Source organism: Pseudophryne corroboree, chromosome 6 (genome assembly GCF_028390025.1).
Source record: "Pseudophryne corroboree isolate aPseCor3 chromosome 6, aPseCor3.hap2, whole genome shotgun sequence".
NCBI lineage: Eukaryota > Metazoa > Chordata > Amphibia > Anura > Myobatrachidae > Pseudophryne > Pseudophryne corroboree.
Genome location: NC_086449.1, coordinates 321,004,384 through 321,019,462, shown reverse-complemented (window position 1 = coordinate 321,019,462; position 15,079 = coordinate 321,004,384). Strand labels below are relative to the sequence as shown.

At 45.3% G+C, this 15,079-nt stretch overlaps 2 protein-coding genes across 2 annotated transcripts in view; one reads left to right on the top strand and one right to left on the bottom strand.

Annotated features, from left to right (window-relative positions):
• Positions 1 to 4,351: 4,351 nt before the first annotated feature.
• Positions 4,352 to 15,079, bottom strand: part of MRPL18 (mitochondrial ribosomal protein L18) — a 183,742-nt gene continuing 173,014 nt past the window's right edge. Inside the window, exon 4 of the mRNA XM_063926289.1 lies at positions 4,352 to 4,556. Coding sequence (XP_063782359.1) covers positions 4,485 to 4,556 — 72 coding nt within the window. The 3' untranslated portion in view covers positions 4,352 to 4,484. The remainder of the gene's footprint in view (positions 4,557 to 15,079) is intronic.
• LOC134935230 (endoribonuclease LACTB2-like) lies at positions 4,970 to 6,046 on the top strand. The gene has a single exon (XM_063930419.1). It carries the CDS (start codon positions 5,286 to 5,288, stop codon positions 5,868 to 5,870), a length of 585 nt encoding a protein of 194 aa, XP_063786489.1. The 5' UTR covers positions 4,970 to 5,285; the 3' UTR covers positions 5,871 to 6,046.

Below are 15,079 nucleotides of genomic sequence, written 5' to 3'. Positions count from 1 at the left end.
CCAGTTCTAATTTTGGGCCCAGGCAGAGTTGGGCTCTTCTGGCTTTCACAGATGTGGCTCAGGCGTTACCTATGGAGAAACTGACATGACATCCTAGGACACGCAACTGCACCATGCATCACCATTATATTTGAGCGTGCCTTGGCAATATTTAAATCTTAAGTGTGCCGCAAGTTGTAAAAGGTTGAAAATCTCTGCAGTAGATTACCTCTTTTATCCTAATCTCTCTAATTGCTGCAGCTTCAAAGGAGTTAACCAAGACCGGGTCCCGCGAGCGGGACCCACTTACTTCCTCCCGAAGCGCGGCCATGTGATCCTGGAGAGCCCCAGCCGTGTGTGTCTAACATGAAGAAAACCGGAGCCTCCGCTGTAGGTACCCAGCAACCAGGGATCGGGAGTGTACAGCGCCGCTGGGGAGATCTGGAGCTGCAGCAGAGAATGTCACAAGATATTTACCACCGCAGCTGCCCATGAAGTCTTCACTTTTTACCTCATAAAAAGCTTTTCTCAGGGCTGCTTGGAGCAGCCCCTCTGTTAAGTGCCTGCTTACTGCAGCACAAACTTACAAAATGAGCTCCTGTGCTGGGAGGCGGGGTGATATAGGAGGCGGCGCTGTGCATTCTGGGAACAGTCAAAGCTTTGAGTCTGTTGGTGCCTCGGATCAAGATCCTACTCTACACCCCATTGTCCAGACTTGTGGAGCCCAGTGTACCCCGCAGCAGAAAATAATTTATTCCTGTTTGGAATAAGGCTGTAACATAACAAAATGTGGAAGTGAAGCGCTGTGAAGAATAAGCACTGATAATGTTCCCAGAGCACTATTTATACAGTAGATCAGTGTTTTTCAACCACTGTGCCGTGGCACACTAGTGTGCCCTGAGCAGTCTCCAGGTGTGCCGCCATAGAAGCAGAGCCAGGCCCGTCAGTGTTTTGCCAATCAATACTGGTGGGTTTAGTGATTGCAGAGCCAGTTCTAATTTTGGGCCCAGGCAGAGTTGGGCTCTTCTGGCTTTCACAGATGTGGCTCAGGCGTTACCTATGGAGAAACTGACATGACATCCTAGGACACGCAACTGCACCATGCATCACCATTATATTTGAGCGTGCCTTGGCAATATTTAAATCTTAAGTGTGCCGCAAGTTGTAAAAGGTTGAAAATCTCTGCAGTAGATTACCTCTTTTATCCTAATCTCTCTAATTGCTGCAGCTTCAAAGGAGTTAACCGTTTGGCCCACTGCACTTCCGCAATGCCATGCTTCCACCCCTTCTATGGCCACCACTGTCAATCATCTTGTCAATCATCCTTCCTGCTGCACCCAAGGTGTACGGTCGCGCGTGTGCACTGCGGCCGGTGTCCATGCACAGACCACCTGGATGCGGCGACTGCGTGCAAATGCGCGGCTGCATCCAGGTCTTAATGACCCCCTTTGTTAGGCGCTGCAGTACCCTTGTGGAGCAATACAAAAGGATAATGATAATAGGTTAAGAGCCCAAGGAAAGAGGAGGTTGTCAGAAGGCAGGACCCCAGAGAAGGAGATGAAGAAAGACTGCAACATGGACAGAGTTCCAGTGGACACTGGCCCCAATGTATTAAGCCTTAACAAGAGATAAAGTGGAGACGGATAAAGAGTGATAAAGTACCAGCCAATCAGCTTCCTAACTGCCATGTTACAGGCTGGGTTTGAAAAGTGACAGTTAGGAGCTGGTTGGCTGGTCATTTATCAAGAGGTCTATTCATGAAGTAGTGAAAAGTGTGGAGAAGTGAGCCAGTGGAGAAGTTGCCCATGGTAACCAATCAACATTGAACTAACATTAATAATTTGCATACTATAAAATTATACAGAGCAGCTGATTGGTTGCCATGAGCAACTTATCCGCTTTTTTCACTACTTCATAAATCAGGCCTGGCCAATCTGTGGCTCTCCAGATGTTGTGAAACTACACATCCCAGCATGCCCTGCCAGAGTTTTAGCATTCCCTAATAGCAAAACTGTGGCAAAGCATGATGGGACTTTTAGTTTTACAACAGCTGGAGAGTCACAGGTTGGCCAGGCCTGTCATAAATAGAACCCTTTATCAGTCTCCACTGTATAACTTTTTCAGGCTTAATACATTTCGACCAGGGTTCTCTGGGTATGGTGTTGAAGGGCTGTATCCCAACTAACAAAGGTGACGAGATGGAGAAATCAGTACAGGGGACAGGATCTCAGAGTAGTGGATAGAGTGCAATTAGAGTCCCAGTGGACAAAATTCCAGGAGACAACCTAAGAATGTGAAATAAATTAAACTAATGAATCTCAATCTACAATTTACATTGTCTATCTTCTGACAATTTCTCCTTTGTTTCCAGCGCACTTTCTCACCCATACTACATGCTGGATCGGTTTACTTTCTCCATTCCTGCGGCTAGAATCCATTCACTTCCACCATGGCTGGTGACAGGATATGGCTCATCTGTCACATAAAATCCTTTCCATTGCTGGGAACAAAGCTTTCTATAAAATTTCTTATCTTTCTCTACGGGTTGAGTATACCCGTTGAAATGCAGGTGTCTGCCCAACTGATAGGCGCCTGGTCTGTTTTCTTTATATTTACCTAGCAGTGAATGTTATTTAAAAGTAAATGACTAGTAAGTCAAGACAGCCTAGTTTGGTGACCGTGTATTATAGGAAAAAACAGTCCCAGGGAAGGGAATGGAACAGAGTCCAGGGAGTGGCAGGCAAAATGAGTGACCGATTGTTTTATTACCAATACTAATAATATTACTGTTAATGGTACCCACTTTGTCCAAAGAAATCTTTCTCAAAAACAAACAAACAAACAAACATATTACAGTGGGAGGATAAAAATTAGAACTACCAATTAAGCTATGATCTAATATATACTGTACACGTTGGTACATGTACGTTTGAGATGTGTTGCCCAAGTCTCTTTATAAAGCACATACAGGTTGAGTATCTCATATCCAAATATTCTGAAATACGGAATATTCCGAAATACAGAATTTTTTGAGTGAGATAGTTAAACCCTTGTTTTCTGATGGCTCAATGTACACAAACTTTGTTTTATACACAATGTTATCAAAAATATTGGCTAAAATTACCTTCAGGCTGTGTGTATAAGGTGTATATGAAACATAAATGCATTCTGTGCTTATAGACTTGGGTCCCATCGCCAGGATATCTCATTATGGTATGCAATTATTACAAAATACGGAAAAATCCCTTATTCAAAATACTTCTGGTCCCAAGCATTTTGGATAAGGGATACTCAACCTGTATTAGTTATGCTCTTTCGCCAATTACCTGGCACTGCACTTCCATCCTTCAAAGATTTATTTCCAATATTTTTGGAAAATGAATATAGGTTGAGTCTCTCATATCTGAATATGCAGAATGTTTTTGAGCATGACTGAGATAGTGACACCTTTGTTCTCCTATGGTTCTATGGGCCTTGTTCAGGGTTGTTAGCAGACCAAAAAAGCAAACTAATGGGCAAAACCATGATGCACTGCAGGTGGGGCAGATGTAACATGTGCAGAGAGAGTTAGATTTGGGTGAGGTGTGTTCAAACTGAAACTAAATTCTAGTGTAAAAATAAAGTAGCCAGCATTTACCATGCACACAAACAATATAACCCACCCAAATCTAACTCTCTCCCCACCTACAGTGCAACATGGTTTTGCCCATTAGTGTGCTTTCTTGGTTTGCTAACAACTCTGAATAACCTCCTATGTAAACAAACTTTGTTTAATGCACAAAATTACTAAAACTATTGTATTAAATGACATGCGGGCTATGGGGGTGGTATTCAATTAGGTCCGTTTTTTTTTGCCTGTGCGAATAAACTGGACATTTTGCTTTTTTTAGGGTGAATCTATTTAATAGCAGGGCAATTTTTTCGCCTAGGCGAAAAATTCAGCAGGAGCAAAAAACACATGGATTGGTGAATCCACATGTTTTCTCACCTGTGCCGGCGAAAACATGGGCCATTTTTGCAGGTTAGGAGGCATTTTTCGCCAATGCCTTTTCACTAAAAAAAAAAAAATCATTTGCGAAAATGCCTTAAAAAAGGGCCTACATTGAATAAGCAGGGGCGCAAATTCAATAGCTCCGAGATTGCTAGAGCTAGCTGAATAACCCCCTATGTGTATGAGGTGTAAATAAAAGATAAATGCATTCTGTGGTTAGACTTGGTGCAGTACATGCAAATACTCCAAAATAAGAAACAAATCTGATATGTAAAATACCTCTGGTCACAAGCATTTTAGATATGGGAGACTCGCCATGAGTGATTGCAAGACTTTAAGTCATTTTAGGACATACAGTACACAATTCTAAAGGGGAAACTGTTTCATTATTGACTCTTTTATTAGAACTCTACACAAAGTATAATACAAAGATTATTTAGAGAGGAAAAAAAAAAGTTTTCCAGAAAATTGTCTTTTTGGTGTCGCAGAACTGAAAAGAATCCACTATGCGATGTTATTCATAAATGCGTGGAGGTTCAGTTAACAGTATTCCTCCATCAACCATTGCAGTTCGAAACCTTTGCACCTAAAAACAAACAAAAAAGAAAATACAAGACAGAAAACATTATTGTATAGGACAATACCTGTAACACACACATCTATTATGAATAATTAAATACAGAAATGGCAGCAGTAATTTGTATGATTATAAAAACTGAGCCTTCGGCATTTCATTTAGCATTACTATATTATCATTAAGAACAATATGTTCCCTAAAAATACACATACTGAAGTTGAAAACAATGGTGCCAAATGAAAGACTCCAGGTGCAAAAAGAAATTTGAAACAGAATAAAACCAAAACTCAAGAAAAGTGCATAATATGTAAATGTAACGCAAAAAGAAACAGCATTTAGAACGTAGTAGCAAAACAGACCCAACAAATAAGTTTATACACTTAAAAGATACTGAACGGGACGTAGCGTGCGGTGATTGGATAGGCTGGTCGCTCGCTGGACTCAGGATCTAGCATGGCGCTGACACTGCTACCCCGTGTGGAACAGCTGTCATCCCGGGTGATCCGGGTTCTGGGCTGTAATCCGGGGCCCATGACACTGTAGGGCACCAACACGTACCTGGTGGGCACCGGCAAGAGGAGGATCCTCATAGACACGGGAGAGCCTGCGGTCCCAGAGTACATCAACTGACTGAAGCAGGTTCTGCGGGAATCCAGCGCGGCCATCCAGGAGGTCATTGTCACCCACTGGCACCACGACCATTCCGGTGGTATCGCGGATATATACAGGGATGTTGTGATGGGGTCAGACCTCTGTGTTAGTAAACTTCCCCGCAATCCACACAAAGAAGAGGTCATCAGAACGGGCGAGCAGAAGTACAGCTATCTTAAAGATGGAGATATGATAACAACAGAAGGAGCTACCCTGCAAGTTCTGTTTACACCGGGACATACAGATGATCACATGGCTTTGCTTTTATTGGAAGAAAATGCCATCTTCTCTGGCGACTGTATCCTTGGAGAAAGGACAGCTGTGTTTGAGGAGCTGTATGATTATATGAAGTCCTTGCAAAGGCTGTTGGATTTTAAGGCTGACAAGATTTACCCAGGACATGGCCCAGTTGTTCAAGGTGCAATGGGAAAAATTCAGGAGTATATCTCTCACAGACAGGCCCAGGAGCAGCAGTTCCTCCAAGCTCTGCAAGAGAATTCAGGCAAAGCGCTGACTGCCATGGAACTTGTTAAAATTGTGTACAAGGATACTCCAGAGTATTTGCACGCAGCTGCAGAAATCAACCTAACTGATCATTTACAGAAACTAAAGAAGGAAGAAAAGATAGTACAAGAACAATCCCCCACTGTCCGATGGAAAAGTAACTTGTGAACAGTAAACCGCAGGATCTTGGTGAAATCAAACTACTTTTGCAAACTGCATAACTGTGATGAGCCAATGACAGATATACAAAGGTCTTGTTGACTTTCGTTCTGATTAGAAAATTACTTTCATTCTATTAATTATATTTCTTTGAAAATTGACTTTAGCACATTTTTGGATAACTAATTGTATTTGTAAATAAAGTATATTGATGGTTAAAAGATACTGAGCGGAAATTGATTTCAGGAGTCGGATAAAGGGTACAGATGGTCTGGGATTATCTATTAGGGGTCATTAGTCTTATAATGTATATTAAAAGCAAATTAAGGGGCCCATTTATCAACAAGTATTAGCTATTTAAAACTTGTTGCGTATGATAAATGGTGCTCCAGACAATCAGCTCACAATGGTCCTTTTTTAACACTAGACAAGAGCTGATTAGCTGGAGCATAATTTATCATACGCTTCAAATTTTAAATAGCTAAAACTTGCTGATAAATGGGCCCCTAAGTTAGTCAATGTTTCAACATTCATAGAAGAATATCAGGTATGCAGGTTATGATATAAAATACTCATTACTATAAGCTATCCGCAGCAATAGACATGCAACCTGGACATAAAGTAATTAGAGTTGCCTGCTCATCCCCTTTGATAAAGATCACACACAGACTTGTCTCTTGACCAAGAGAGCATAGAAAATGGACAAGTGTGAGACAAGAAGGGTTATAGTGCGCTGTGGATTGCAGGGGCTGTAATGTCTGCAACAGAAATAAGCTGTAGTAGTGACTATGGGCCTGATTCAGAGTTATTTATTATTATTATCATCCTTTATTTATATGGCGCCACAAGGTTTCCGCAGCGCCCAATTACAGAGTACATAAACAAATCATCAAAACAGGAAAACAGCAACTTACAGTTGACAACAATATAGGACAAGTACAGGGTAAAACAGGATTTTGATACCTACCGGTAAATCCTTTTCTCCTAGTCCTTAGAGGATGCTGGGGTCCACTTCATGACCATGGGGTATAGACGGTTCCGCGGGAGCCATGGGCACTCTTAAGACTTTTCAATGGGTGTGAACTGGCTCCTCCCTCTATGCCCCTCCTCCAGACCCCAGTTATAGGAACTGTGCCCAGGGAGACGGACATTTAGAGGAAAGGATTTACTTTAATACTAATGGTGAGATACACACCAGCTCTCACCGCAACCATGCCGCACACATGGCCTTCAACATAACACAAGCCAACAGGCATGAACCAATTACAGCAACATGCTGAAACTAATATAACACAACCTGTGTAACTCTAATAACAAAAAACTGCAGGTAAAAGTACGCACTGGGACAGGCGCCCAGCATCCTCTACGGACTAGGAGAAAAGGATTTACCGGTAGGTATCAAAATCCTGTTTTCTCATCCGTCCTAGAGGATGCTGGGGTACACTTCATGACCATGGGGTTTATACCAAAGCTCCAGTACGGGTGGGAGAGTGCGGATGACCCTGCAGCACCGATTGACAGAACTTGAGGTCCTCATCGGCCAAGGTGTCAAACTTGTAGAACTTTGCAAATGTGTTTGACCCTGACCAAGTAGCTGCTCGGCAAGTAGCAGATGTAATAGAAATATTTTATAATTTCTCTGGCTCCAAAAAAAGAAAAGTAAATTGCTGATCCAGGTCATGTCATGGTCCATACAGTCCTTTCAAAGAGAACGCCAGGTATGTGTCCCATGTACAGTGCCTTGCTAAAGTATTCACCCCCCTTGGCTATTTAACCTATTTTACAGGCTATTTACAACCTGTAATTTAATTTTTTTTTTTTTATCTGAATTTTATGTGATGGATATGCACAAAATAGTCAAAGATGGTGAAGTGAAAAGAGAAAAATAAGAATTTACTTACCGATAATTCTATTTCTCGGAGTCCGTAGTGGATGCTGGGGTTCCTGAAAGGACCATGGGGAATAGCGGCTCCGCAGGAGACAGGGCACAAAAAGTAAAGCTTTAGGATCAGGTGGTGTGCACTGGCTCCTCCCCCTATGACCCTCCTCCAAGCCTCAGTTAGGATACTGTGCCCGGACGAGCGTACACAATAAGGAAGGATTTTGAATCCCGGGTAAGACTCATACCAGCCACACCAATCACACTGTACAACCTGTGATCTGAACCCAGTTAACAGTATGATAACAGCGGAGCCTCTGAAAAGATGGCTCACAACAATAATAACCCGATTTTTGTAACTATGTACAAGTATTGCAGATAATCCGCACTTGGGATGGGCGCCCAGCATCCACTACGGACTTCGAGAAATAGAATTATCGGTAAGTAAATTCTTATTTTCTCTATCGTCCTAGTGGATGCTGGGGTTCCTGAAAGGACCATGGGGATAATACCAAAGCTCCCAAACGGGCGGGAGAGTGCGGATGACTCTGCAGCACCGAATGAGAGAACTCCAGGTCCTCCTTAGCCAGGGTATCAAATTTGTAGGATTTTACCAACGTGTTTGCCCCTGACTAAATAGCCGCTCGGCAAAGTTGTAAAGCCGAGACCCCTCGGGCAGCCGCCCAAGATAAGCCCACCTTCCTTGTGGAATGGGCATTTACATATTTTGGCTGTGGCAGGCCTGCCACAGAATGTGCAAGCTGAATTGTATTACACATCCAACTAGCAATAGTCTGCTTAGAAGCAAGAGCACCCAGTTTGTTGGGTGCATACAGGATAACAGCAAGTCAGTTTTCCTGACTCCAGCCGTCCTGGAACCTATATTTACAGGGCCCTGACAACATCTAGCAACCTGGAGTCCTCCAAGTCCCTAGTAGGCGCAAGGCACCAAAATAAGCTGGTTCAGGTGAAACACTGACACCACCTTAGGGAGAGAACTGGGGACGAGTCCGCAGCTCTGCCCTGTCCAAATGGACAACCAGATATGGGCTTTTTTGAGAAAAAAACCACCAATTTGACACTCGCCTGGTCCAGGCCAGGGCCAAGAGCATGGTCACTTTTCATGTGAGATGCTTCAAATCCACAGATTTGACTGATTTTAAACCAATGTGATTTGAGGAATCCCAGAACTACGTTGAGATCCCACAGTGCCACTGGAGGCACAAAAGGGGGTTGTATATGCAATACTCCCTTGACAAACTTCTGGACTTCAGGAACTGAAGCCACTTCTTTCTGGAAGAAAATCGACAGGGCCGAAATTTGAACCTTAATGGACCCCAATTTGAGGCCCATAGACACTCCTGTTTGCAGGAAATGCAGGAATCGACCGAGTTGAAATTTCTTCGTGGGGCCTTTCTGGCCTCACACCACGCAACATATTTTTGCCACATGTGGTGATAATGTTGTGCGGTCACCTCCTTTTTGGCTTTGACCAGGGTAGGAATGACCTCTTCCCTTAGGATCCGGCGTTCCACCGCCATGCCGTCAAACGCAGCTGCGGTAAGTCTTGGAACAGACATGGTACTTGCTGAAACAAGTCCCTTCTTAGCGGCAGAGGCTATAAGTCCTCTGTGAGCATCTCTTGAAGTTCCGGGTACCAAGTCCTTCTTGGCCAATCCGGAGCCATGAGTATAGTTCTTACTCCTCTACGTCTTATAAGTCTCAGTACCTTAGGTATGAGAAGCAGAGGATGGAACACATACACCGACTGGTACATCCATGGTGTTACCAGAACGTCCACAGCTATTGCCTGAGGGTCTCTTAACCTGGCGCAATACCTGTCCCGTTTTTTGTTCAGACGGGACGCCATCATGTCCACCTTTGGTATTTCCCAACGGTTTACAATCATGTGGAAAACTTCCCGATGACGTTTCCACTCTGCCGGGTGGAGGTCGTGCCTGCTGAGGAAGTCTGCTTCCCAGTTTCCATTCCCGGAATGAAACACTGCTGACAGTGCTATCACATGATTTTCCGCCCAGCGAAAAGTCCTTGCAGTTTCTGCCATTGCCCTCCTGCTTCTTGTGCCGCCCTGTCTATTTACGTGGGCGACTGCCGTGATGTTTTTCCCACTGGATCAATACCGGCTGACCTTGAAGCAGAGGTCTTGCTAAGCTTAGAGTATTATAAATTTACCCTTAGCTGCAGTATATTTATGTGGAGAAAAGTCTCCAGACTTGATCACACTCCCTGGAAATTTTTTCCTTGTGTGACTGCTCCCCAGCCTCTCGGGCTGGCCTCCGTGGTCACCAGCATCCAATCCTGAATGCCGAATCTGCGGCCCTCTAGAAGATGAGCACTCTGTAACCACCACAGGAGAGACACCCTTGTCCTTGGATATAGGGTTATCCGCTGATGCATCTGAAGATGCGATCCGGACCATTTGTCCAGCAGATCCCACTGAAAAATTATTGCGTGAAATCTGCCGAATGGAATTGCTTCGTAGGAAGTCACCATCTTTACCAGGACCCTTGTGCAATGATGCACTGATTTTAGGAGGTTCCTGACTAGCTCGGATAACTCCCTGGCTTTCTCTTCCGGGAGAAACACCTTTTTCTGGACTGTGTCCAGAATCATCCCTAGGCACAGCAGACTTGTCGTCGGGATCAGCTGCGATTTTGGAATATTTAGAATCCACCCGTGCTGTTGTAGCAGTATCCGAGATAGTGCTACTCCGACCTCCAACTGTTCCCTGGACTTTGCCCTTATCAGGAGATCGTCCAAGTAAGGGATAATTAAGACGCCTTTTCTTCGAAGAAGAGTCATCATTTCGGCCATTACCTTGGTAAAGACCCGGGGTGCCGTGGACAATCCAAACGGCAGCGTCTGAAACTGATAGTGACAGTTCTGTACCACGAACCTGAGGTACCCTTAGTGAGAAGGGCAAATTTTGGACATGGAGGTAAGCATCCCTGATGTCTCGGGACACTATATAGTCCCCTTCTTCCTGGTTCGTTATCACTGCTCTGAGTGACTCCATCTTGATTTGAACCTTTGTAAGTGTTCAAATTTTTTTAGATTTAGAATAGGTCTCACCTAGCCTTCTGGCTTCAGTACCACAATATAATGTGGAATAATACCCCTTTTCTTGTTGTAGGAGGGGTAATTTGATTATCACCTGCTGGGAATACAGCTTGTGAATTGTTTCCCATACTGCCTCCTTGTCGGAGGGAGACCTTGGTAAACCAGACTTCAGGAGCCTGCGAAGGGGAAACGTCTCGACATTCCAATCTGTACCCCTGGGATACTACATGTAGGATCCAGGGGTCCTGTACGGTCCCAGCGTCATGCTGAGAGCTTGGCAGAAGCGGTGGAACGCTTCTGTTCCTGGGAATGGGCTGCCTGCTGCAGTCTTCTTCCCTTTCCTCTATCCCTGGGCAGATGAGACTCTTATAGGGACGAAAGGACTGAGGCTGAAAAGACGGTGTCTTTTTCTGCAGAGATGTGACTTAGGGTAAAAACGGTGGATTTTCCAGCAGTTGCCGTGGCCACCAGGTCCGATGGACCGACCCCAAATAACTCCTCTTCCTTTATACGGCAATACACCTTTGTGCCGTTTGGAATCTGCATCACCTGACCACTGTCGTGTCCATAAACATCTTCTGGCAGATATGGACATCGCACTTACTCTTGATGCCAGAGTGCAAATATCCCTCTGTGCATCTCGCATATATAGAAAATGCATCCTTTAAATGCTCTATAGTCATTAAAATACTGTCCCTGTCAAGGGTATCAATATTTTTAGTCAGGGAATCCGACCAAGCCACCCCAGCTCTGCACATCCAGGCTGAGGCGATCGCTGGTCGCAGTATAACACCAGTATGTGTGTATATACTTTTTATGATATTTTCCAGCCTCCTGTCAGCTGGCTCCTTGAGGACGGCCCTATCTATAGACGGTACCGCCACTTGTTTTGATAAGCGTGTGAGCGCCTTATCCACCCTAAGGGGTGTTTCCCAACGCGCCCTAACTTCTGGCGGGAAAGGGTATACCGCCCATAATTTTCTATCGGGGGGAACCCACGCATCATCACACACTTCATTTAATTTATCTGATTCAGGAAAAACTACGGTAGTTTTTTCACATCCCACATAATACCCTCTTTTGTGGTACTTGTAGTATCAGAAATATGTAACACCTCCTTCATTGCCCTTAACGTGTGGCCCTAATAAGGAATACGTTTGTTTATTCACCGTCGACACTGGATTCAGTGTCCGTGTCTGTGTCTGTGTCGACCGACTAAAGTAAACGGGCGTTTTAAAACCCCTGACGGTGTTTCTGAGACGTCTGGACCGGTACTAATTGTTTGTCGGCCGTCTCATGTCGTCAACCGACCTTGCAGCGTGTTGACATTATCACGTAATTCCCTAAATAAGCCATCCATTCCGGTGTCGACTCCCTAGAGAGTGACATCACCATTACAGGCAATTGCTCCGCCTCCTCACCAACATCGTCCTCATACATGTCGACACACACGTACCGACACACAGCACACACACAGGGAATGCTCTGATAGAGGACAGGACCCACTAGCCCTTTGGAGAGACAGAGGGAGAGTTTGCCAGCACACACCAAAAACGCTATAATTATATAGGGACAACCTTATATAAGTGTTTTCCCTTATAGCATCTTTTATATATTTCTAACGCCAAATTAGTGCCCCCCCTCTCTGTTTTAACCCTGTTTCTGTAGTGCAGTGCAGGGGAGAGCCTGGGAGCCTTCCCTCCAGCCTTTCTGTGAGGGAAAATGGCGCTGTGTGCTGAGGAGATAGGTCCCGCCCCTTTTTCGGCGGGCTCGTCTCCCGCTCTTTAATGGATTCTGGCAGGGGTTAAATATCTCCATATAGCCCCCGGAGGCTATATGTGAGGTATTTTTAGCCAAAAAAGGTTTTCGTTTGCCTCCCAGGGCGCCCCCCTCCCAGCGCCCTGCACCCTCAGTGACTGCCGTGTGAAGTGTGCTGAGAGGAAATGGCGCACAGCTGCAGTGCTGTGCGCTACCTTAAGAAGACTGAGGAGTCTTCTGCCGCCGATTCTGGACCTCTTCTCGTTTCAGCATCTGCAAGGGGGCCAGCGGCGAGGCTCCGGTGACCATCCAGGCTGTACCTGTGATCGTCCCTCTGGAGCTAATGTCCAGTAGCCAAAGAAGCCAATCCATCCTGCACGCAGGTGAGTTCACTTCTTCTCCCCTAAGTCCCTCGTTGCAGTGATCCTGTTGCCAGCAGGACTCACTGTAAAATAAAAAACCTAAGCTAAACTTTTCTAAGCAGCTCTTTAGGAGAGCCACCTAGATTGCACCCTTCTCGGCCGGGCACAAAAATCTAACTGAGGCTTGGAGGAGGGTCATAGGGGGAGGAGCCAGTGCACACCACCTGATCCTAAAGCTTTACTTTTTGTGCCCTGTCTCCTGCGGAGCCGCTATTCCCCATGGTCCTTTCAGGAACCCCAGCATCCACTAGGACGATAGAGAAAATGTATACAAAAAATTATTTTTATAAATAAAAATTTGAAAATTGTCATGTGCATATGTAGTCACCCCCTTTGCTATGAAGCCTCTCAAAAGTTCTGGTGCAACCAATTACCTTCAGAAGTCACATCATTAGTGAAATGAAGTCCACCTGTGTGCAATCTAAGTGTCACATGATCTGTCAGTATAAATACACCTTTTCTGAAAGGCCCCAGAGGCTGCAACACCACTAAGCCAGAGGCATCACACTATGAAGACAAAGGAGCTCTCCAAACAAGTCAGGGACAAAGTTGTTGAGAAGTGCAAGTCAGAGTTGGGTTATAAAAAAAATATCCAAATCTTTGATGATCCCCCTGAGCACCATCAAATCCATCATCTTCAAATGGAAAGAACATGGTACCACAAAAAACCTGCTAAGAGAGGGCCGGCTACCAAAACTCACAGAACGGGCAAGGAGGGCATTAATCAGAGAGGTAGCACAAAGACCAAAGGTAATCCTGAAGGAGCTGCAGAGTTCCACAGCAGAGACTGGTGTAGCTGCGCATGTGACCACGATAAGCCGTACACTCCATAGAGCTGGGCTTTATGGAAGAGTGGCCAGAAAAAAAGCCATTAATTATACCCCTTTTCCATCTGTAGCATGGGTCGCAGCCGCCGGGAGCCTGTGGCATATTGCCGGGTTGGTAACGCTGTTGCTGACGCGGCAGGGGCGGCGCTGGGAGATCACATGATCTCCCAGCGCCGCCCTTCCATTCACTGTGAACGGGAGCCGTGTCACCTCGACACGGCTTCCGTTCACACTGCACACTTACCCGGTTGAACACGTGTTCAACCCGGCAAGATACTCGGGTAGGATTCACGGATCACTTGATCCGGGAATTTGCCAGGGGGCGCCGTTTCCACTAGGATAAAGCACGGGTAAATGCGCGCCCCCGTGCATTTACCCGTGTTTTTCAAGGCAGTGGAAAAATAAGATTTTACTTAGCGGTAAATCTATTTCTCGTAGTCCGTAGAGGATGCTGGGACTCTGTAAGGACCATGGAGAATAGACGGGCTCCGCAGGAGATAGGGCACTTTAAGAAAACTTTGGATTCTGGGTGTGCACTGGCTCCTCCCTCTATGACCCTCCTCCAGACCTCAGTTAGGGAAACTGTGCCCAGAGGAGATGGACAGTACAAGGAAGGATTTTTGTAAATCTAAGGGCAAGATCCATACCAGCCACACCAATCACACCGTACAACTTGTGATAAACTACCCAGTTAACAGTATGAACAACAACATAGCCACGGTTCAACCGATAACTATAACATAACCCTTATGTAAGCAATAACTATATACAAGTCTTGCAGAAGAAGTCCGCACTTGGGACGGGCGCCCAGCATCCTCTACGGACTACAAGAAATAGATTTACCGGTAAGTAAAATCTTATTTTCTCTAACGTGCTTGAGGATGCTGTGACTCCGTAAGGACCATGGGGATTATACCAAAGCTCCCAAACGGGCGGGAGAGTGCGGATGACTCTGCAGCACCGATTGAGCAAACAGGAGGTCCTCCTCAGCCAGGGTATCAAACTTATAGAACTTTGCAAAGGTGTTTGACCCCGACCAAGTAGCTGCTCGGCACAACTGTAATGCCGAGACCCCTCGGGCAGCCGCCCAAGAAGAGCCCACTTTCCTAGTGGAGTGGGCCTTAACCGATTTCGGTAACGGCAATCCTGTGGTAGAATGCACCTGCTGAATCGTGTTACAGATCCAGCGACCAATAGTCTGCTTTGAAGCAGGAGCGCCAACCTTGTTGGCCGCATACAGAACAAACAGAG